This window comes from Globicephala melas, chromosome 8 (assembly GCF_963455315.2).
Source record: "Globicephala melas chromosome 8, mGloMel1.2, whole genome shotgun sequence".
NCBI classification, from domain to species: domain Eukaryota; kingdom Metazoa; phylum Chordata; class Mammalia; order Artiodactyla; family Delphinidae; genus Globicephala; species Globicephala melas.
Window position 1 is genome coordinate 92993859 of NC_083321.1, and position 23586 is coordinate 93017444.

The 23586-nt window shown below is 55.5% G+C and overlaps 1 protein-coding gene across 8 annotated transcripts in view; it reads left to right on the forward strand.

Annotated features, from left to right (window-relative positions):
- The window catches only part of LOC115842644 (centrosomal protein of 164 kDa), a 71346-nt gene that overhangs the window by 42678 nt on the left and 5082 nt on the right, over positions 1-23586 (forward strand). For 4 of the 8 annotated variants that reach the window (XM_060304099.1, XM_060304100.1, XM_060304103.1 and 1 more), the window contains 19 exons: positions 676-759; positions 4748-4833; positions 5886-6053; positions 6915-7061; positions 8661-8798; positions 11497-11709; positions 15238-15369; positions 15462-15678; positions 16543-16620; positions 16838-16969; positions 17330-17452; positions 18939-19082; positions 19522-19605; positions 19726-19794; positions 20133-20311; positions 20641-20767; positions 21114-21181; positions 21654-21861; positions 22853-22960. In XM_060304099.1, coding sequence (XP_060160082.1) covers positions 676-759; positions 4748-4833; positions 5886-6053; positions 6915-7061; positions 8661-8798; positions 11497-11709; positions 15238-15369; positions 15462-15678; positions 16543-16620; positions 16838-16969; positions 17330-17452; positions 18939-19082; positions 19522-19605; positions 19726-19794; positions 20133-20311; positions 20641-20767; positions 21114-21181; positions 21654-21861; positions 22853-22960 — 2505 coding nt within the window. The remainder of the gene's footprint in view (positions 1-675; positions 760-4747; positions 4834-5885; positions 6054-6914; positions 7062-8660; positions 8799-11496; positions 11710-15237; positions 15370-15461; positions 15679-16542; positions 16621-16837; positions 16970-17329; positions 17453-18938; positions 19083-19521; positions 19606-19725; positions 19795-20132; positions 20312-20640; positions 20768-21113; positions 21182-21653; positions 21862-22852; positions 22961-23586) is intronic. The other 4 variants (XM_060304107.1, XM_060304102.1, XM_060304104.1 and 1 more) reach the window with 4 other exon arrangements.

Genomic DNA, 23586 nt, shown 5'->3' on the forward strand with positions numbered 1-23586 from the left:
AGAAGCTGGTGGAGGAAGTGGCCCTAATTCATCCCCATTGTCCAGAGGGACACCTGTATGGGAAGGGGAAGGAACCAGCTGGGTGGAGCCTGGCAGGCCCTGGTGTCCAAGCTGCCCACAGGGCTTCTGGGCACTTTGGCCTCCTGGTTGGGCACCAGGAGGGAGAGACACCTGGAAAGTGACATGCTTTGCAGCACATGTCACACAAAGAGCTTGGGCTTTGGAGTCGGCCCAGGGCACTTCTGACCCCCAGCCCTATTGCTTACCAGATGCGTGACCTTGGATAAATTACTTGGGCTCTCAAACTGCTTCCTCTGTGAGATAAGAATAAGAGGATCAGTCTCATAGGGTTACTTTTTTCCCTGTAATTTGATTATGAAAAATTTCAAACATACTGAAAAATTAAAAGACTTTTACAGCGAATAGCCTCATTCTCACCACCTGGAGTCTACAGTGAACAGTTTACCGTACCTGCTTTGCCACATACCTTTCCATCCAGTCGCAGTGTTAATTTTGAAGGTGAAATTAATGAGTAGCTGTCGGGGTGCTTGGTACAGTGCCTGGCATGTAGTAGGCGTCTTTCTGGAAGGTGGGGGTGGAGGAGAGGCCCTGTATCCCTGGTGGGCGCTGAGCGTGACAGAGGAGAGCTGACCTCCCCGTCCCTACCATCTCCAGGACTTCGGTTTCCACAGCCGGATCTCGGAGCACCTGCTGGATGTGGGCATGCTCTCCCCTGTCCTGGATGGAGCCCGCTGGGAGGTGAGTCTCTCTAGGGCTGGGCTGGAGCCTCACTTTTGAGGATAATCAAGAGCTGAGTCCTGCCCATCCCAGGGTGCATTTCTGGGAGTTCTCTCCCTTCTGATTCATTAAGGCAAGGCCCTGACGGTGCCTGTGATGGGGCTTCCGACATACATGCTCTGTTGCTGCCGTGAATTCAGTCATTCCATGTCCTCCACCGCCATATATTTATCTGTTTATCCAGTCACTTAGCAACTGAGGGCCGACCACTTGCTCCCGTGCAAAGCGCTGTGTAGTGTGTGGGTTTCAAGGCACTTCCCAACCTGGCCCATCCAACCTCTGCAGCCTCATCCTCTGCCCACCGCCCATGCCCCAGCTGTGCCCACCACTCGCCGTTCCCCTGGGGCCACACCCTCCACCCCCTTCACCACTCTGCCCGCTGGGCTGCTTTTCCTTTTGTCCCGGCAAGCTCTTTCTTGGTCTTGGAGGTCCACCTCTGACGTCACCTCCTCCAAGCACGATTTATCTTTCCTTCCCTTGCTCCCCTTAGTGCTGCTGCTTTTGTTTTATGGTTCTTTGTCTCCCCTGCCAGATGTAAGCTCAGACACAGACCCTGTCCTTAAGGAGCTTGAAGCCAAGATCATTTTTGCCTCCTCTGTAGGGTTGTTGAGAGGAGAGCGATTCTGACATGTGGTCTTTGCAAGTCTGAGCGGGCATTTGGTTTGGGTGAAACAAGGTATTTAATGTGAATCAGGCCTGGGTGCCCTTAGTGAAGCGAGTCCTGAGACAGGATGGAGTTACAAGGTCGGTTGCATTTGTGCCTGACATGTTCTTCTCGGTTCTGCTGGACCTTGGTCCCCACCGTCTGCAGCACTGCGGTTTGGAGGCCTTGAAGGGCACAGACAAGGCCAGGTGGTGTTTGTCAGGAAGGCTTTGGAGCAGGTGATTTGAGAGACACCTTGCTGAGTAGGCCGGGCAAGGTGAATTTCCATTGCTCCGTCTCCAGAATCTGGCCAGCATTAGAATACTTGGGGGGCTTAAAAGAAGACAGATTTCTAGGTCCTGCCTAAGACCTCATGAGGCGAGCAGCCTCTTTTTGGGCCATGCCACTTGGTATAAAGCAGTAGCAGGGCCTGGCTTGCATTTGGTTCTCATGAGCACCCTCTGACAGCCGCCCTGGCAGAGGGGGCCCTAAGCTGTATCTCATGACCAGCGTGGGGCAGCACTGGGCGCTCAGGTTGGCTGACCGCGTGGAGCCCTTTGCGGGATTGTGTCTGCCCCTCACTTCAGGGCACGGAGGGGCTGAGCAGGGAGGTAGAGCTGGAGGGACAAGAAGCAGCCTCTTTGTGGGACGGATAGAACCATAGGTACAGTCCCCTTTGTCTTTCCGGGGGGCACTTGTCCGTTTTCCATATTCTCTGGATCTCTCCCAAGGCCAGGGCCAGCACAGAAGCTTAGAACTGAGCTAAATTAATTTTTGTTCACTTAAACATTTTTTGTGCATCTTTATTGAGATCCAATTGACATAAATAAACTGGACACATATAAATGGTACCATTTGATAAGTTTTACCATATGTATACACCTTTCAAATCACCACCACGGTCAAGATAATGATTATAATGAATTACAAACATGATGAATTTTATAATAGGTTACAAAAAATGACCATAAAGTTATTTCAAATAATACAGAAGGTCAAAGTCTTCTACTTCCTGCAGCCTTACTCCCTCCCGCAGGTAGGGACTGTTAGTTTCCATTAACATTTTTCATGTGCCTTTCCGGACAATTTTCTGTACACATATAAGCATGTATTTATTTTCTATTTGTTAATCTTTTTTTTTCCCTACAGAAATTGGAACTGTGCTATTAAAAACTGCTTGGCAATATGCTCTTCAAATTCGAGAATAGACCCTTAACTGATTTCTATGCTATTTCAGGTCTGCCCTACTCCTCTTATTGGTTGCATAGCATTCTGCTTTATGAATGCACTGTGACTTACTGGGATTTATTAAACTGAGGACTGCATCATAAACAAAAAACAAAACCCCGGAGCTAAGTTTAGGTTGGGGAAGTGGTGTTTCGAGCAGTCTCAGGCCGGAGGCTTAGAATGTGCTTGTGTCTCCCCTTTCTGAAGAGTGCCGATATGCCTGATTTCTTTGTCTGGTTCCTTTGACTCCCTTTCTCGGGCAAAAATGTCTAGGGAGCAGGTAAAAACTCTGCTCAAAATACCTCTGTCTGCGTACTTACCCAAGGTGTCCCTTATTCTGTAGCTGGGGGCTAGTTGAGTTTCTAGCAGAAATATGGAAGGTGAAATAAGAAGGAAATAGACAGGCCTTGTCTGTAGTTTGTCCTTTCTGATTCAGGGCTCCGTCCGCCGATATTAATTACAATCACTGCACTTTGTTACCCATCTTGTATTTTAGTCTGTGAAATAGATTGGCCTGTGTGATTGTTTTTGTTTTTGTTTTTCCTTGAAAAGAGAGGGGGAGCTGTCTGCTGAGCTCGTTGTGAATTGTAGGGAAGACAAGTTGTGAGTTGAGCTCTGGAAGGGAAGGAGGTGGGGTGGGAGAAGGGCGGCCCGCCCCGCCATTGTCTGCGGTCTCTGCCCGGCTGATGCGATTAGGAGTGGCAGCGCTGGCAGGGAGCCCTTCTGCTGCGGGCACCAGGAGGCACTCCCAGGCAGCATTGCTATTTTTCATGTAATCTGGGGGAGCTGGCTTATAGTTCAGACCCATCCAGATGGCAGAGTCGGCCACAGCTGCCGGGGCTGAGGCTGCCAGTGGAGAGGTGTGAGGGGCTGGGGGCATGGGGCTGGGGACACGGAGGTGTGCCAGCCCGGCCGGAGCCCTACTGGGGAAGATGGAGTGAGCTGTCTGTCTCCTGCCCCACGTCTCCTGTTAACCCTCGTGTCCTGGAACAGACAGGGCTCCTGTCAGTGTGACAGAAGGAGTGCAGGTCCTAGGATGGGGACTGGCACTGGCAAAGCTGGTTTCTTCTGTGTTTTGTTTTTCCTCAGGCTGGGGAAGAGGAGAGGGGGTATGAGGAGAGCTCGTACTTGTGGCATTATGCCTTCTTTTGGGCCGGAGTCGGGCTTTCTGTACGTGATCTCATTTAATCTTCACCAGAAGCCCTGTGAGCGCTGGTTTGCTATCCCGTTTCGTAGTGGAGGAGGTGCTAGAACAGAGGGGTGAGTCCAGGCTGACTGCCCTACTCTCCCCGCGTGACCTCACCCCTGCAGAAAATATGTGAATGCATCAAGAATAGTCCTTTTTCACCAGCTTGCTAAATTTGCCTAGACGCCTAAGCTTTAAAATGAGATTTGGGGTTGGCTTTCTTTTTTGTTTTGCGCTGCCTGGCTGGTAAAATCCCTGACTAGGAAGGGGGCATCATTGTCTACTGATGGGACCTGGGTGTTGGGGGAGCAGAGGAGCGCCCCGTCTTCCTCCCTTCAGGTGCCCACACAGTGCCCTTCTCGTCTGGAGTACAGCTCTCTGTCATTTCACCAAGTCTCCATGTCTCCAGGGTCCTTCCTCTTTGACGCGCTTGTCTGCTGTGCCCAGTCTTGTTCACTTAATTTGAGCGTCCCCGATTATCACTGGCACTGGTGGTCTGGGGCCTCTGTGGATCTGGGGTGTTCATGGATGGCTCCGCTTTGTACAACTGGCAGTGAAGGGTTTCCAACTGCAGAAGGCAGGATTTTCTTTTTCTTATGTGTTCTGCTTCAGCCTCTGCCTCTGCCTGCGGTGGCTTTAGTGTCTGACTCATCCTCCCCAGGCCAGCAAGGCTGGCCCTGGGAGCAGCTGTGAGCCTGGGGGCTTAGCCAAAGCCCCAGGGCCTTCACTGTGCAGTAGGCGACCTTCTCTTCTGCATCCCGAGTGGTCCTCACTCACCAAGATCCACCTCTCAGTGCTTCCTCCTGGCATGAGAGTCAGTTGGAGGATTAAAGGACCCAATGCAGACCCCCCAACCCCCAAAGTATACACTTTCCACTGCTACTTGCCTACAGGCCCAGAGGTTGGGGAGAGAAGACAAGGATGCCAGCCAGTCCAGCCAAGATGAGCTGCAGAGCAAGAAGTCCAGAGGCTCGGAGAGGTATAGTGCGTGGGAGGCCACCCTCAGGGACTTTGGGATGGCGTGGACTTGGGCAGAATTCCTGGCTTTGGTCTACGTACCTCAGTGTGCTCCTGCCTGAAGGCAGATGGTGAACTGACTGGATGGCCTTGCAAAGTCTGCGTGTGTGCGTGTGCATGTGCGTGTGCGTATGTGTGTGTGTACGCAAACCAAGTCAGGAGTGGGAGGTACTGCTGGAGCATATGGGAGTACTTTGTGCCCATAGCACCATTGTGGGGACAAGGCTCTGTCCTTTTCATCAGATTGGATGAAGCCTTGTGTGTCCCTGCTCGTGGGCCAGGGCTGGATAGCCTGCTCGAGGTCCGGGGGACCATGTTAGAGGGTCGGTAGTGCAGCTCAGAGCTCCGAGCCAGGTCTTACCACATCAGAAATGGCCGTGGCTGTGTGTGTGTGTGTGTGTGTGAGTGAGAGAGAGAGAGAGAGAGAGTGAGAGAGAGAGAGAGAGAGAGAGAGAGAGATTGAGAGACAGGAGCTTCCAGCTTCTCAGGCCTGAGCCCATGATAAGAGAAGGGCTGCCACCCTGGAAGGGGAAGCGGGTGGTCGTGATACTCTTTGGACCCTGAAAAGCTATCAGCATTCTTACCTGAAGCTGCAGCTTCCTGCATTGCCTATAGTCTGACCGTTGGAGTCTGGCTTCTCTTTTTCTCCCTCTTTTCTGCTCAGTTCTTCCATCATCACCCCCCGCCCCCAACACACACACACACACTCTCCCCAGCCCCAGTGATGGCAGGAATGCATACACCTGTGAGTGTGCCCAGCTCTCACTCCTGGGCCAAGCAAATGCAGCCCAGGGACCTGGGAAGGCTGAGTGTAGTCCAGGCAAAGGGAGAGCTCTGGAGGGAGTTCCTTCGTCCTGCTTTTCTGGCTGCTTTGGCCTCCATGGGCTCTCCATGGAGGTGGGGCCCCGGCTGAGGTCCAGCCCGCAGGAGGCATGGACCTCGGTCCCCATACTCCACTCCCCAGTTCTCCTGCCGCTGTCCGAGTGGAGGTCCTGACTCTGCTGCTCTGCCCAGGTTATCTCCTCCTCTTCTGCATGGGGAGCGGCTCCAGAGTCCCCTTCACAGCCAGGCCACGGATGAAGGGCCCCCGCAGCCCCTGGAGGAGCAGCTGGAACAGAAGGGGGCAGAGGAGCCTGGGGAGGGCTCTGCAGGCAGCCCCACGCCCCCTTGTTCCCTGCAGAGGTAAGGGTGGGCTGGAAGCCTCCCAGGGTGGGCGTGGCGGGCTTGGAGAGGTGGGGAGAGCAGGGGGCGGGGTCGCAGCCTAAGCATCCGCCACAGACATTTCTGCTGAGTGTTTCACACAAGCTGGAGAGTTAGGAAATCTGCCTCTTCCTCGTCCTTGGCCTACAGCTAAAGTTGGGGTGCACAGTCTGATTAGGGAGCTTAGAAACTCTGGAACTAGCAAGTATGTCTTCTGACCCAGCTGCCCTCCTGCCAGGGGCCGGGGCAGAGACTGCTGTCACCCTGGACTAGGCTGTTCCTGCCACGGGGGCCATTTCCCCCGGTCCCCACCTGCCAGCCCCCTCCTTCCCAGCAGGCATCCCACTGCTAGTCACTCAGCAAGCCTGTGGGGAGCCCTGCTGGGTGCGGGGCCCAGGGCTTCCCTGAGGCCAGCTGAAAGGACCTTCACTCCCTAGCCTGCTCCAGAGCCGGTGTAGACTTGCTAGTTTGTTCCCCTGGCAAGAGAAAGACACTGGTCTTAGAGCTCATCTGGTTGGAATGAGTCACTGGGGGAGGCTGCGTAGCAGCCGTGTTTAGTTGGCAGCATCCGCGGAACTCTGCTGTGTGCAGAGCCTCTCCTGGGTGCCATAACCATTCTGCATCCCACCTGGGACGCGAATATCTGGTCCTTCAGTGTAAACTGCTCGGGGAGAGGCAGGGAGGGGAGCTGGGATCTGAGACCTGAGATAGGGAAACCACAGGTCTTGCCAGGGCCGCTGCCTCCTTTGTCCCCATCACAGACCTTTGACCCTGAATGGGGTACACCTGGAGCCTCTCACCTTCCTCTGGCTTTAACACAGTTGCTTCCTTGTTGCTGTCAAGGGAGGAGATCCCAAGCCCACCTGCCGCCCACGAGAGGGGCGAGGAGCAGTGCTCCCAGGCTGAGGGGCCGGGCCCTGGGCAGGATGAGGCCGAGGGGCCCAAGGAGAAGATGGCGGTCGGCCCCACCCTGCCAGTCTCGCCAGAGGCGTAAGGGCCAGTTTTCACATCTGTCACTGCCCTGCACTGTGTGTGGATTGCTTCAGTGCCCATCTGGTCTTGGATGGTGGGGAGGAGATGCTCTGGCTCCGGCTCAAGGAGTGGAGTGGGGGGAGAGTGAGCGAACCCTTGGTTCTGCGTGCAACCTTGACCCCTAAGCAGCCCCCGGGGCTCCCCTGGTCAGCACCTGGGGTACGAGGCTGGAAGCGAGGGGGAGGGGGGAGGGTATCTCCTGGGTCATTAGCAGAAACCTGGTAAAGCGTGTTTTCCCCTCTACCAAGCATGTTTTTCTTTGAAAAAATTATTGAGGCATTTATATACACGAAAGTACATACATCTGAAATGTCCAAGTCAGTGAGTGTTTACATACGTGTGCACCATATCACAACCACCCAGATCATTAGCAGAACATTTCCATCTCTCCTGAAAGTTTCCTCAGGCCCCTTTCCTCTCAGTCCACCTGCCCTAGGTCACCGCTATTCTAGCTTCTGTCCCATAGATTCGTTTTTCCAGTTCTCTAGCTTCATATGAATGGAATTATCCAGGACACAGTATATATCTTTAGTGCCTGGGTTCCAAGCTCAGCTGTGCTCTTGCACCAAGCACGTCTAAAACTTAGAAACCTTTCCGCTCTCCTCCCCTTTCTCACCGCTTTTAGAGATCAGGAACCTGAGGTTCAGGGAGGTGAAGTGATTTGCCCAAGGTCACGTCGCCAGTCGGTTGCAGAATTAGGACCCGAGCCCTCTAGTCGCCCGAGCCGTCGACTTCTGACTCTTGCTCTGTAGCCACCGTGCCTTTTCTCTGCATGGAGAGAAACGGGTGTCAGGGTGATACAGGTTTTCCTGTCTGTGAGCTGAGCAGTACAAGAGGATGAAGCGTCCTCAGGATTCGGGCTGACTGTTGGGCAGAGACAGGTTCATGCCCTGATTACTCACAGGAAGCGTCACCGAGAGCTGGCGGGGCACGTGAGTGCACGATCTCCTGTCATCGCTGTAGCGCCGCAGGAGTGATGTAGGGAAGGGGTAGCCCGTTTTTCAGGTGGTGATATATCCCACAGTGACAGCTCTGCCCCTGAGGAATGACATAGCTTTCCCAGGTCCCCTGGGTGGCTGTGGGCAGCCAGATCAGGGTGCTTTTGATGAGGACAGGAGGTGAGTGGGGTTCAGAAGCAGGACCCTCTGGGCAGAGGTCAGAGGGCATTTTCCCAGGGCTTCTGGCAGAGAAGCTGGCCAGTGAGGCTCCTCCTGGCTGCCTGGGCTGATGAGTCCCCTTCCTTTGTGTTTCTCCTCCCATCCCAGTGAGGCTGCCCCTGCTGGGGGGCTCTCTCCTGGACCACACAGTTTCAGTTTACACAGCGCCCTTAGGAAATGTCTGCTGTTCCTTTCCTAAGTCTTCTCAGGCTCCATAACTTCCTTGTTATTGATCTTTACAGCTACGTTAAGAATGGATTGATTTTCTGGGATTCGTGGGGAGTGGCTCTGTGTCTGTGCCTCATTTGTATCCATGGGATTTTCATTTATGAAGGTGACTGAGTGACAACACAGAGAGGCCCATGCCACTGAAAGAAGAATTTGTTCCTTATATTTCCAGAGAGAAGAGGGCATGCCACGCCGGGTGGGGCCACGTGGGGAAGGACCAGAGTTGGCCAGGAGGCCGAAGAGGCGAGAAGGAAGAGCATAACCCAGAGTCTTCATTGGGGTTCTCGTGGGAAGCAATGGGCGAGACAGGGTAAGTACCCTGAGCGAGTGGAGGGGTGGAAAGTTTGAATAATTTTGGAGGGCTCTGGGCCTGGTCTCTAGTTACCTGGTGCCTGGCCCTGGGTGATTTTGGGCGTGGGAAATAGATCAGGAGATGGTAGGGGGTGTAGGGATTGGTTGGTTTGCATGTGAAAGACATACTCCCTTTGCTGTCTCTAAGGATTGGCTGATCTGGGAGGGGGCACCCTCTCCTTGACCAGCCAGCTTTTTCAGATGCCATAACATCATGAAATACAGAAAATAAAAAGCATGATTAGTAGAGCCTGTCTCCTGCATAGATATTGTCAAGCTGAATCAGGAGGAGTTCAGAGCAAAGGGCAGGTCAGGGAGTGCAGGGAGGGCTAGCAAGCAGCCACCGCTGTGCGTGCTTTGTGGCCAGAGGCCTGGGTCTGGGAAACAAGGATACCCTTCCGTTTGTCATCCCAGCATCTTTCATGAGGTGTGTATAGAGAGAGGGTAAATGAATGAAAACAACTGGGTTGAAAGTGAGCGGAGACAAGATCCCTGATAGTGATCTGAGTTTTAGTGGTACCCTGGCCATTTCAGGGCCATGGGTATCATATCCGCCTCCCTCTCCTCCCTCCCTGCCCGCCTTCTCTCTTTGCTTTCCCTCATACGGCTCAGAGTAACTCAGTGGCCCGTCTGAAAGGACGACACTCTGACTGAGCCTCTTCTTGGCCACTAACTGTTGCAAACTGTGTCTCACTGATGCTGATACCTGAGGAGTGGCCTAGAAATCGGACCTGCCTCTTCCTCTGGAGTCTTCAACTGCCCAGTTATCTCATAGATCTTTCAGGCTCACTGTTTGACCGCCTCGGACCTAAGCTGGGAGTTTGGGACACTCGATCTTTAAAACAGGGACACGGAGGAGAGGCCCACTGAAAAGCAGCCCCATTTGCCTGTGTGCCAGACGTGCAGGCAGGCTCAGTGGTGCGTGCAGCCTGGGCACACACGGGCACGCCGGCTGACGCCCCATCTCTCCGCAGCATCTGTCCCCAGGGCTCCACACAGCTACGTAGCCCACAGGGGAGAGAGACATTAAAAGGTACCATCTCAGGGAAAAAAGATGATTTCAGCTCAGGCTGGAAATGAGTTGGAGGGTTGATGAGGCTGAGAGCTGCGGGGGGAGGCTCTTTCCGAGGGCGGTATTCTCAGAGGAGGTGGCGGCCACGTCTTACATCTGCATCAGTCGGGCTGGGACAGGGGACTGAGAGGAAGCTGGGAATTGGAAGCGGGGAGACGGGCTTGGGAGCAGAAGAGAACTGAAGGCAGGACTCAAGACTGCTTCTGGTCTGAGTCATGATTTTAGGAAAGATCTTAATGATATTTCAGAGATAGCAGAAGCCTTTTGTGTCTTCCTTCTCTCTCTGGCCTCAAGGGGCTGAAATGGAATTCCAGAGCCCTTGTTTACTTCTGCTCTTCTAATTTGATCCTGCCCGCCCGCTGCCTTCTGCCTCCTGCAGTGTGGGAGCTGAGGGAGGAGGGAGTTTTACATCCCCAGCGGTGGACGGGGGACTGGCTCCCCTCTTGGGCTCTGGCCCCTCTTGTCCTTGATTGGACCACGCCCATATGCCGTTGGGGTCCACTGGGCCACCGTGCCAGGCCTGCCGCAGCTGGAGCACCGTGGGAGAAGATGGTGGTTGGGTGGCCAGACCAATTTCTGATGTAAGATTTAGGGACCTGGGAATGCCAGCATGTCCTGGCCTTTAGGAAAGCCGCTCTGGGAGGCAAAACACTTTATCCCGCTTATGCTTTCGTTGCTTAAAATGCTCTTGGGGTTTCTCTTTGGGTATCTCCTTTAAGAACCAGAATACAAGCAACATAACAGCCTTCATTATAGACATCTCTTTAACCGATACCAGTGTTCCTTATCTTACCACCCGCCTTATGCATCCAGGTTAGAATTTCTTTTACACATTTCCAAACAGTGAATTCACTCTAAGCAGATGAAGTTGTGGCATCATCGGGGAGATATGGAGCCTGGCATCTGGCTGTGCTCTTGCTCCTGTCTTTGGCTTAGGGAAGGGTCTCCTGCCCGGCTCCCTTGGCAGAGTGGGGAGGACGGTTTCCCATTCCTGGGCCTCCATGGACTGTTCTAGGTCTCAGGGCTAGGAGTTCTAGCAGCGAACTCCTAGCAGCAGCTGCTGCTGCTTCTCCCGCTGGCTCATACACACTGGCCTCTGTTCAGTTTGAGAGTCAGAGAGCAACCCCTGGGGACTTCCCAAACTGCTGGCCTTGAGCCTCAAGTAGCAGGGAGAGCCCTGGTAGGGAGTCGGAAACAGGGCCATGAGCCACTCTGGGGAGGAGTCCATGAGGGACAGAGCTCTGCTCTCTTCCTGCTGCCGCCAGCCCTTGAGCCACAGCTTGGGTGTTCACTCAGGCCACAACCCACCAGATGCCCTGAGAGCCTCCTACGGGCACCCTCATCCCCAGGCTCTCGGGGCCTTTGACAGCCACCGTGGGGCTTGTCCTATAGAACGAATGCTGCCTGTGTCTTCAAGAGGGTAGCCTTGCTGCCCGCCCTTGGGTACAGTGATTTGCACTTACGATTCCTGACCCTGGGCCCTCTGTTAGGGTTCCGTATGTGCTGTTCTGTATCTGTATAAATCCTAGTGCCGAAAGGTGGGTGGATAGTAAACCTAGTGAAATGCTGCTTCCACCCTTGGCAGGCGATCTACAGAGCCTGCGGCTCCCCCAGAGCAGCTCTCAGAGGCTGCACTGAAGGCCTCGGAAGAGGCGGTGGCCCAAGGACTCGAGCAAGAGCAGAGGGGGCTCCTGGAGTCCAAGCGAGAGAAGATGCCGTGGCTGCAGGAGAAGCTGTGGCAGGAGGAGGAGGCGGCGGAGACCCTGCGGCTTCACCGGCAGAAAGAGAAGGCGCTCAGGTCCCGCCCCGACCCCAGTCCAGCTGCCCCAGCTGTGCAGGGACACCCTCCTCCCACCCTGGCAGCCACGGGGATGCCCGGGGCCCCTCCAGGACTGCTCCCCAGTGGCCCGTGTGGAGGGGTGGGCTCCCTGGCCAGGGCTCGTGCCTTTCCTCTTTTTGGGGAGGACTTGGGAGGCGTGATCATGATGAGGGTAGCTAATATTTTTTGAGAGATTACACTGATCCATATGCTTTATGTCTATTAATTTGTTCAGTCCTCGGAATGGCCCTTATGAGGTGTCGTCATCAATTCTGTTTTGTAGCATCTATAATATAGACGAAGAAACTGAGGCACAGAAAGGTTAAGTAGCTCGTCCCAGGTATGGAGGCTCGTAGGCAGCAGAGCCCGGGTTAACCCAGGCGGTTTGTCTCCGGAGAACAACTACATCGTCCTCTCTCGGGAGTCAGGGCCCTGTTGGAACCCGCTGAGATTGGGAGGGACCACGTGAGGTGCTCTCGGACCCAGAAGTTTCTATTTGGGTTCCTACTCTTTGAGTAGCTGTCTGCGAGGCCCTAGACAAAGGCGACATGGAAGCCTGGGCTGGGCCCACGTGTACAGGATTGTGTGTATGTGTGCTGGAGTTTCATTTTTATAGGAAGAGGCAGTTCAGGGCTGGCATGATGGCTACACAGAGTCACCAGGTCCCTGGTCTCCTTTCATGTCTCTGCCATCTTTAGTGCTGGGTTTTACTCTCAGGGTCTCTTTACAGTCCAGTATAGCTGCTGGATCTCCAGCCATCGTGTCTGTGCTCCAGGCAGGAAGATTAGGGGCACCTTCTAGCTCATTCAGTCCCTTTGAAGGCACTTTCCTGGAAACTTTACCCAATAACTTCTGCTTATTCTTTAAAGGAGTTTTCCTGGAAACTTTACCCAATAATTTCCACTTATATCTGGCTGGCTACCCCTGGTTGCAAAGGCTAACTGGGAAATGTAGTCCTTCAGCTGGTCCTCTGTACCTGATAGAAAAAAAATCAGGGTTCTCTTAGTAAAGAAAAATGGGAGAATGGATACTGAGAAGGGTAGTAAGCAATCTCTGTCACAGTCCCAGGATGGGAAAGGTGCTACAAAAAGATGTTAATATATTTCACTTACTTAGCACTTAAACTAAAGGCTAAATCTTGTCCTCTTGGACAGAACATCCGAAAGTGCTAGAGACTTGCTATTTTTCTATCATATGTAGCAAAGACTTATAAAAATATTTATGCTTAATTTAGAGAAACTAACAAAGCCAACACCCAACTACCCAGAGGGTTGGGGACAGTCTCTCTCATTAGCCCAACACAGGATCGACTGACCCTGGGTCCATCCTTATGTCACCCCTCCTGGATCCCCAGCCAGAGTGCATCCCAGAGGACAGATCTTCCCACAGCATCTTCCTCTTCCAGCCAACTGAAACTTGGGGCGGGGGCCCACCCAAACAGGGTGCAACTCAGCTTACCTTGAGAGACAGTGCCTGGGAGGAAATCCCCGTGGTGTCTCCCTGCCCACCTACCAGGCTCCTCTCTCTTCCCAGTCACCCTCAGCTGGGCTGACTGTGCCTTTTGTCCCTCCCCAAACCCCCCAACTGCAGAGGGGGCCTCCCAGAGACCTCTTAAGTCGTGGTGAAAACCAGCCGCCAAAAGTGTCCGACTCAGGGCCTGAAACACAGTAGTTGCTCAATAAATGACGGCTCTTGATTGTAAATACTTTCAGTCGAAATCAGTACAGTGTCAGCGGTCTTGACTAAGTGGTTTCTCTGTGGGCAGTGCCTTGCCTGGCTGTCTTCCAAGTAGTTTATCACGAGAACCCTGTTTCTGTTTACGTGTGAGCCTTTCTGAGCGGTGGCGCCTCCTCTTTGCTGGGAAACTGCCACTTGGTAGAAATTTCTGGAAACCCCAGCTGACCTTGCAGCAAATATTTCTCGAATGAGAAAGCAGGCAGTAAGGCAGACAGGCTAACTCTCAGTTTCTTTAGTTACAAAACAAGGAGATTGAGTTTAGTTGTAAGATGAAGAGAGAGAGTTGTAAAATGCAGGACTTAACCTCTAAAGACCCTTTCAGCTCTGCCATTCTGCGGTGCTACGTGTAACATTTGGCCACGGGATGAAGAGAAAGGGTTTCTGGGGAATCTAGAAGGAAGGATTTTTACTTCACTCAAATTTTCTGTCATCATGGAAGAGAGCAGTGGTGCTGATAACTTAAAATAGGAAATGAACCTAAATCTTTTCTGGCTTTGGAATTCACTCCAGAAGCTTTTCAAAGAAATTGTCTTCTGAATCGTGCACAGCACACAGCCCCTGGTCACGTGGGGGCCGCAGGAGGGTTGTCTGCTTGGGATGAGAAGGGTACTATCGTTAGTCTGCAAGTAAGATACCCCTCCTAGATAATCAAAGCTTGCTTATAGTTTAGGCCTGGTTGATACTGTTCAAATTCAGCAAACATGCATTGAGTACCTACGTGATATCTGTTACTGTGTTTGGCACTTAGGATAAAACAGGTTTTAAGACAAGACTCTTTCTCTGGAGAAGCTCCCAGGCTTGTAAGGAAAACACACATACAAAAGATTAATTAATTATGGTGCAGTGTGATGCATGGCACCGAGCGGCATGCTTAAGAAAGGTCCTCATATAAAGTGTGTTGGGAGCAGAAAGGTAATTGATGAACTTGAAAGACTTCTCTGAGAGGAGGGAGCTGGGTGTTGAACAAGGAACATGGGTTCATCAGGTAGGAAAGGGGATTCTAGACGGGGGAACCAGCATGAACAAAGGCCAAGAGGCAGGGAAGAGTGTAGTGGGGTTTAGAGGGGGTGGCTCATCTGCTGTGGCCAGAGCTGGGCTGGAGTCAGACTGGATCCCACCTTGAGTGAACGCCACCAAGGTGAACCTGGAGGCCGAGGGGAGCCTTTGGCAGAAATGCTGTGCTGGGATCATGGAGCCTGTAATCTACTTCCGGCTGCAAAGAGCAGGTGGTTCATAGCCCCTCTAACCTGGGGAGGTGTTAGAGGGAGGCAGCAGGCCCCAGAGGCTAAGGTTAGACTCGTCTTTAAGACTTAGGAAGCTTCGGACTTCCCTGGTGGTGCAGTGGTTAAGAATCCGCCTGCCGATGCAGGGGACACAGGTTTGAGCCCTGGTCCGGGAAGATCCCACAAGCCGTGGAACAACTAAGCCCGTGCACCACAACCACTGAGCCCACGTGCCACAACTACTGAAGCCTGCATGTCTAGAGCCCGTGCTCTGCAACAAGAGAAGCCACCACAATGAGAAGCCCGCGCACTGCAACGAAAAGTAGCCCCCGCTTGCTGCAACTAGAGAAAGCCCGCGCACAGCAACAAAGACCCAAGGCAGCCAAAAATAAATAATGAATAAAAAATAAATTAAAAAAAAAAAAAAGACTTAGGAAGCTTCACAGGCAGGCTACGGGCTTTTGGAGGCCGAGAGCCAGGGGTTATGCCTAAAAGAGGGAAGGCCTTGTGGTCCCGCCAACAAACTTGCCTTTCCTTTGCTTCACAGTTCCCTGACGGAGCAGCTGCAGAGAGCCACCGAGGAAGAGGAGAGCCTGGTGAGAGAGCAGGAAGGCCAGAGGCTGTCCCGGCTCTGCGCCCAGGTGCAGTGCAGCGTGGAAGCGGATGAGGACCAAATCAGGTGAGTGCGGGCTGTGGGCTGCCCGGCCCCCTGGAGGTCCACCCCCGCCTCCCCCAGTGCCCAGGCCCATCCCCACCCGCTTGTCTGCCCAGGGCCGAGCACGAGGCTTCCCTGCAGAGGCTGCGAGAAGAGCTGGAGTCTCTACAGAAGGCTGAGAGGGCCAGCTTGGAAGAGAGAAACAGGCAGACGCTGGAGCGTCTCAGGGAAGACATGGAGGCTTCGGAGAAGAGAGAGCAGGCCGCCCTGAACATGGAGAAGGAGAAGGCCTTGCAGCAGCTGAGGGAGCAGCTAGAAGGGGAGAGGAAAGACGTGAGCGCCCCCCTCCCCACCCCAATGTGATCCTGGGCTGCCTGGGGAGGAGCTGAGCGCTGCGGAAGAGGAAGCGCCAGCCTTGGGGCGCAGGGTGGGGAGCCAGGTGGAGAACGGGTGTCTGTGTGGATGGGCAACGAGATGTCCGGCCGGCTGTCTGGGCCCGTGTGGACCTGGCCTGTGCATTTGGGAAGATTCATGACTGAAAGAACTTAAACCAGACCAGAGCTCTTGAGACAAAGCGGCCTTGTCCTTGTCCCTGAGGGGCAGCTGTGAGGACCTCGCGTTTCTCTCCTTTCCTCCCCTGCCTCAGAGCGAGAGGCTAGCCCGCTCAGAGGAATTTTTTCTCCTTTGTCCTTACTCCCTGTCCCTCCAGTCCAGTGGGTCTGTCTCTAGGTAAGAGGCTGAAGTAGGTAATAGGCCACATGGAACTTTTGTTTTCTTTTGGTGCTGGGTGGAGTTTCAGCTCTCAGGCCCAGGGCGTCTGCAGCGAGGCGTGGGGGTGTGGGGACATCATTGTACTGCACGCGCTCTGGGAGGTGGTGCTGAGACGCGCAGGCCTCCCTGCCTGGTGCTCATGCACAGGCAGGAGTGTTGCCTATGTACCGGTGGCCGAGGCAGGGGAATGGAAGCTGTGACCGAGCCTTACTGAAAGGCCCCTCCACTCTGGCGTTCACGTCCCCGTTCGTTTGCGAGGTGCAGACTTGAGGGACAGTTATTTCGGAGGAATCAAAGATGTGCCTGCGGTTCCCCTGGAGTGCTTAGCTCGAGAGGCATGGGGGGTGGTCTTCTGGCTCTCCTCATCTCAGCTCAGAGCCCGGCCAGCCTGCCCTGCGTCCTCACAGGCCCTCTGCTCTGCCCCAGGCGGTGGCCGCGCTGGAGAGGGAGCACAGGGAGGAGCTGGAGCAGCTGTCTTCCTCGCTGGAGGCCAAGCACAGGGAGGTGAGGCGCGGTGGCCCTGGCTGGCGGGGCAGACCCTGGGCATCCTGGGGTGTGAGCCGCGGGACCCCTTCACCCACACCCCGTCCCCTAGGGAGGGAGTCTCCCTCTCCTGCAGCCCCCGGGGGGATGGGTGCTGGGACCCTGGGAAGCGAGTCCCCCGTGGCCACTCTGCAGCGCTCTCTGCGGGTCACGCTCCCCTGTGTGGGTGCCTCCTCAGGTGGTCTCCAGCCTCCAGAAGAAGATGGAGGAAGCTCATCAGAAAGAGGAGGCCCAGCTGCAGGAGAGCCTTGGGCGGGCGGAGCAGAGAGCTCATCAGAAAGTTTATCACGTTCTCGAGTACGAGCAAGAGGTGAGTGCTGGTCTGCTCCTTCGACTCTGTGTACCTGTCGTGGACACTCTGACGGTCGGCCGAGCCATCCTGGCCCAGGGGTCCTCTGCTTTGCTTTGGACAGCTCAGCTGGGGTCAGGACTTCAGGGTCCGTTTTCATGCCTTAGCTCCCTGGAGGCCGAGTGCTTCTCCACCCCCATGCCCTATATGTGAGGAGGAGGGCGTGCTGGGTGTGGCCATGTGTATGTCACCTGACGTGTGCACGTGGGGACATCGGGGAGGTTGTGTCACATGTGTGTATGAGTCCCTTCAAGTGCTTCAGTCCCCGGGTGCTGCCCAGCCTCAGTCCTGCATGTCGCATCCCTGCCGCCTGTCCTGCAGCTCAGTGGCCTCCTGAGAGAGAAGCGCCAGGAGGTGGAGAGGGAGCACGAGAGGAAGATGGACAAGATGAAGGAGGAGCACCAGCAGGTGGTGGCTGAGGCCAGGGAGCAGTATGAAGCCGAGGTGAGCTCACCCCGTTCCCTGGCACTTGCACGCGCGCGCGCGCACACACACACACACACACACCCCGGGGTCACACACACACACACACACCCCCCACACACCCCGGGGTCACACACACACACACACACACCACCCCCCACACCCTGAGGTGACCTCACCACGTTCCCTGGCACTTGCACGCGCGCGCACACACACACACAACACGCTCCGGGGTCACACGCACACACACACACACACACACCCCGGGGTCTCACACACACACACACACACACACACACCCCACACACCCCACCCCCCATACCCTGAGGTGACTTCACCACGTTCCCTGGCATGTGCATGTGCGTGCGCACACACACACACACACACACACACAGACACCGGGGTCACAGACACCCCGGGGTCATTCCCAGCTGGCCGGAGGGCCTGGGAAGGGGACCACCTGTGGTCAGGGATGGTGGGAGGCTTTCTTTCCTGGCACCCTGCAATGGTGAGATCGTGTTTTGCCTCTTTACTAAAGCATTAGGTGAGGAGCGATTCCTCCCCGTCAGCAGGCTGCACTTTGCTCTCATATTAATAATAGCTGACGTGTGTTGAGCTTGTACGACGTGTCGCGCACTGTCCTAAGCTCTTTATGTATATTACCTCATTTAGTCCTCACGACACCCTTAGGGGGTTCATACTATCATTATCTCTATTTTAAAAAGAGGGAACTGAGACTTGGGGAGTGTAAGCAACTCTCCCAAGCCCACCCTGGCTAGTAAGTAGAGGAGCTAGGATTCAAGCCAGAATGTCTGACTCCAAAGTCTTCAATTTTAACCACCCAACACCGTGCCACCAGGGTTAATAGAAATTCCAGGACACCAGGAAATAGACTGGCAAGAGCCACCCAATATTTAGATATTATCTGCCCGACTTCAGCCTTCGGTGGGAATGTTCAGTGACTTAAGTGGACCCATGCCGGCTTGCTCACGTTGGGGGTGGACGAGGGGGAGGGCTGGTGGCTGACTTTAGCCCAGAGCCAGGCCTCTACCCAGGGTTTCTAGGCTACTCCTCCAGTAACTGGAACCGGTATCCCAGACTCTTTGCAGCAGGGCAGAAATAGCGGCCCATCGTGGTGAAATGTAGTTGACTCTCTTCCCAAACCAGTTCTGCCCTTGCTGAGGAAGAGTGAGAATTTAGTAATGATCTCTCTTCCCTTAAGGAACGAAGGCTGTACGTGCAGGGGTGGTGGGTGAGGCCGGCTTCCACCCAGGGATTTCTCAGCACGTCTGACCAGCATTGTTTCAGCAGCAGAGAGCCAGGGTGCAGGCTTTCTGGGGGCGGGACCTAGCCGTCCTCAGTGCTCTCCTGCTCTTCTCCAAGAGCCGGCCTTAGAGGCCTGTTGGGGTCCCTGATGGCACTGACCCAAGGCTGCAGGGTGGGCTGTGGTTTTAGGGGTGGGAGGGGCGGCTGTGGTTTCCCACCGGCTGCCCCACCGTCCGTGCAGGAGAGGAAGCAGCGGGCCGAACTCCTGGGCCACCTGACGGGAGAGCTGGAGCGCCTGCGCAGGGCCCACGAGCGGGAGTTGGAGACAGTGAGGCAGGAGCAGGACCGGCAGCTCGAGGACCTGCGGCGGCGGCCCCGGGAGCAGGTGGGGGCCCCGGACAGACGGTCGCTTGGGGCCCGCCCTGCCCGACCCCTCCACCCCGGGTAGAAAAGTGCTGGGGGCCGGCACTGCAGCAGCAGCAGACGGAGCCTGACAGCTTCAGGGGTGGGGGTCTCTCGCTGGCCATGTGCAAGCTGGGGCATCCTTGCGTTTTTGTTTTCTGGGCCGGGGAGCATCCCCAGGACTAGAGGCGGAGGTCAGCAGCCCCAGGGCCTCGGGGTTGGCACCTTCGCCTCTCCTCGCCCCCGCTGAAATAGACGAGAGGTGGTGCTCTGCTGGGAGGCCGTGGGGGCAAGTGGGGGAAGCCAGCCCGGCTTGGAGCGGGCGGTATGGGGTGGTAGGTCACAAACCCCTCCTGCCGCTCAGCACGTGCCTGTGCTCTTGCTACGCTCACGGCTTTCTCTCCACCTACACTTCTGTGCAGGAAAGGAAACTCCAAGATTTAGAGGTGGAGCTTGAAACCAGAACCAAGGATGTCAAGGCCAGATTGGCTCAGCTGGATGTCCAGGTGCGGGAGCGGGGGCGGAGGCCAGGTTCTCGGGGGCCCTGGACCTTGGAGTCAGCTTCCCCGGGAGAGGACCTGGGGCCCGGAGATGGCCAAATGGCCGGTCCTCTCCTTCGCCCGCAGGAGGAGGCCGCCCGGAAGGAGAAGCAGCAGCTCCTCGATGTGCAGAGGCAGTCTGCGTTGGAGCGCGAGGTTTGGCGCCTCTCCTGTCCTCTCTCCTCTATCTCCCCTATTCCATTTCCTTCCCTCCCGCACCCCTTTGTTCACCGGATCTGTCCACGGAATTGGGTTCCAGACTATGTTGGCTGCTATTGCACAAATAGCCCCAGCGTGTGGGACTAGCTCAGGAGCCGCCGGGGGTGGGCCCGGTGGGGGACACTGCCGCTGAGGGCAGACACAGGCCTTCAGGGTGCCTGGTTCCATCCTCTCCCCATTGCTCTTCCCTGTTGTCTGGTGCTGCCCGCTCCCTGCCTGCCCCGCCCCCCACCCCCCATGTCTCTGGGTGTGTCTCTCTTTCCTCCTGCCCCCAGGAAGCCGCAGCCACCCGTCAGCACCTGGAGGAGGCAAAGAAGGAGCACAGCCACCTGCTGGAGTCAAACCGGCAGCTCCGAAGAATCCTCGAGGAGCTTCAGGCCCGCAAGTTGGAGCTGGAGTCCCAGGTGGATTTGCTGCAGGCCCAGAGTCAGAGGCTGCAGAAGCATGTCAGGTGGTCTGTACCCCTGCACTTAGCTACCCCTACTGCCTCTCGCCGGCCCTCTGACCTCTGCTGCTCATGGGCCCTTTCTACTCACGGCCCAGTTAACAGGCAGAGGTGGGGCCAGGTGGAGGGGCTGCGTTTTGTGGGGAGTTGGGGCTGTGAGTAGCCGGGGGTCCCTGGTTCTACTGTTCATGCCCCAGCTCTGCCTCCAGGGTCTTTGACAGGAGTGAAGGGATGGAGATGGTTCTCCCCGCTTCCCCCCAGGAGTTCTGACAGTGTGCTGCCTGGTCTGCTTCGTCATGTGACCCTGCCTCCCCCCGCCCCCCCGTCTCCCACCACAGTGACCTGGAGGCCAAAGCTCAGAGGAAGCAGGACTTGCTGAAAGAGCTGGCGGTGGAAGAGAGTGATGCTTCCTCACGATTTGAGCCTGATCTCCACATTGAGGACCTGAGGAAATCCCTTGGGACGGTGAGCTTTTCTGTGCCTTGGGAGGGTCAGGGTGGCTGGGCTAGGGCAAGGCTCCAGGCACCAGGAGGGGGCGGGCCTCCCAGAGTGCACCAGGAGGGGGTAGGGCTCCAGGAAGACTCTGGGCTCCTGGAGGGGTCCTGGCTCTGTTCTGCATAGAACCTTAGTCTCCTATTCTTATCATTGCTAGTCCCCTTCTCCATCAGTCAGATTATATCTGTAAGTGAATAGTCCAGCGGCTGGCAGAACCATTTCTGTGTCTGGGCCACTAGGAGGGACTTTGGGGTCCTTGGAGCCTGTAGTGTATCTGATGTTACCTTCAATGGGCCTTTTCTACTGTGTGTCCTAGAACCAGACTAAAGAGGTATCCTTTTCCCTCTCCCAGAGCAAGGAGGAGACCGACTTGTCCTTGGACAGGTGAGTTCCAATAACCTGTCTTATTTTGCGTTGAGGATGCCAGGAAGGGGTAAGTGAGTGCCTGCGTCACAGAGCCGGGGTGGACTGAAACGTGACGGTGGTCTCCAGCGGGGCTCGGTTCAGGGAAGGGGCCCTGGGTGCCTGAGGAATCGTCTCTGACAAGCCAAGAAGGTGCCCATGGTGATCTGTGGCATCTGCTGACCTCTGCTTGTGGGTCAGGCTGATGGGAGTGTCTCGCCATCTCTGGAGGCCTCAGGCACGTTCCCTTTCATAGTCAGGGTGGGAGGACTCAGCGCAGCCCGTGCCCCGCGCTCTGTGGGTATTTAGTGGCGATGTCCCCGCGCTCTGCCCGGCCCCAGCACCGCAGTCTGTGCTCAGGATGGGCATCTGCTCGGGAAGTGGTTGTGACCCACAGCAGGGGTTCTCAGAGCGTGTGCGTCCCTCTCCAACCCCCCGCCCTGTCCCCCCGCAGCGCCCGGCACTACCTCTCTGCCGAGGGGGTAGCTCTCCGCAGCGCCAAGGAGTTCCTGGTCCGGCAGACGCGCTCCATGCGGAGGCGGCAGACAGCTCTGAAGGCTGCCCAGCAGCACTGGCGCCACGAGCTGGCCAGCGCTCAGGAGGCGGTCAAGGACCCGCCAGGCACCAAGGCCCTGGAGGACATGTGCAAGGACCTGGAGGAGGTCAGGAGCCCGGGGGAGGCCTGGGGCAGCCGGCGGCACTCCCTTTGGGCTCGCCCTCAGTTGATCATTCTGGGGACTACACGAGAGTGGTCACATGGGCCTTGGGGTCACTGGACAAGTCTAGGGAGACCAGACAGGAGATACAGGATAAGATCTCCACGAGGATGGAAGCTTCCTTACACTTACGTGCCAGTGCAGTGTGTGGAATGCTTTCTCTAATAGGAAGTCATTTGGGCCTCACAGTAGCCATAGATGATGTGCAAGGTAGTAGTGGTATTCCCATTTTCTAGGGGAAGAGGAGAGACGTTCCACAGTGCTTGGCCATTCCATCACACTCAAGACTTCACTCAGAAGTGAAAATCTTTTGAGCACACTTGGCATAAGCTTGAGTTACTTCTCTGTTTTCCTTCTCTGAGACCCTAATTTGCAGTGAAACGGCAGAGACGCTGTGGTTATTATCAGTGGGATCACAGCTCTCTCTGCCATTCGGGGGTCTTGGCAGACGATCATACCTGGTCCCTTAGAATTCTGAGGGTGCTCAGAGCTGGTGAGTGAGCTGTGGCCCCTAAGTCTGGCTGGGGGCGGCAGAGGGCAACAGGCTGGTCCCGATAGAGGGGCAGCCTTCCCAGGGACACCTGCATGCTACCCCCAGGCCCTGTCATTGCTCTGCTGAATCCCTCCTGCTGCTGCCGCTGATAGTACTGGTAGTTGGAGCAGTGATAATAATAACCATTTGGTTAACAGTGACCATTTGAGAATTTATTAGGAGTGGGCATAGTGGAGGGCACGTAGCATACTCTATCTCTTCTAATCCTCACAACCCTATGAGAAGTAGTATTTCTGTTTTTTAGATGAATGTCCAGACTGAGAGTTCAGTAATTTGTTCAAGATCACCCAGATCAGCCGGCCTACAAACGGCAGAGCTGGGCCTCCGGCATCTGCCTGGGTGGTTAGTCACCGTCTTTCTCCTCCCCTTTCTTCGTGGCTGCAGGAGACCAGGCACCTGGATGAGATGAAGTCAGCCATGCGGAAAGGCCACGACCTGCTGAAGAAGAAGGAGGAGAAGCTGCATCAGCTGGAGTCTTCTCTCTGGGACGAGGTGCAGCCCAATTTCTGCCGTGGCCTCCCTCCTCTATTCCTGGGATTCGGTTGGGTTCTTTGGTCCTGCGTCGGGACAGCTGGGCTGCCAGGGCCCAGGATTGGCAGTAGGCTTAGGGCTTCTGGGCTGGTGAAAACGGCAGTGGCTTCAGCTTTGAATTTGTTGAACACATCTGGGGCTTTGGATGTCTGTGCTGAGTGGTCCTGAGCAGACCCGGAGCCTCTTGCTGAAGGTTCTTGGGAGGGGACTGGCCCCTGCCCTGGTGCCCGAGGAGAAGTATGCCCCAGGTGTCAGGAATAGAGGCTCCTAGAAGGTTTCCCTACCTTCCCTGGGGCCTTGTAGCCTTTCCCCCAGATGCCAGAGGTGTAGGTACAACAGGAGGGAAGCTTAGGTGGAGAGACACCATGGGGAGTGTTTACTGTGGGGGGGAAGGGTTGGGGTCTGCCTGGTCCTGGTGGCCCTACTGCCCTATCTTCGGTGGCTGAGTTCTCTTAGCCTCGCCTGTAAGGCAGCCTGTATGACGTGCCTCTCCTAGAACTTTGGGCCCAGAGAGCCTACCCACCAAGTCCTCAGGTGTCACGAGGGCAGTGGGCGGAAAGCACAGGGCAAGTCCTTACCGCCGCTTC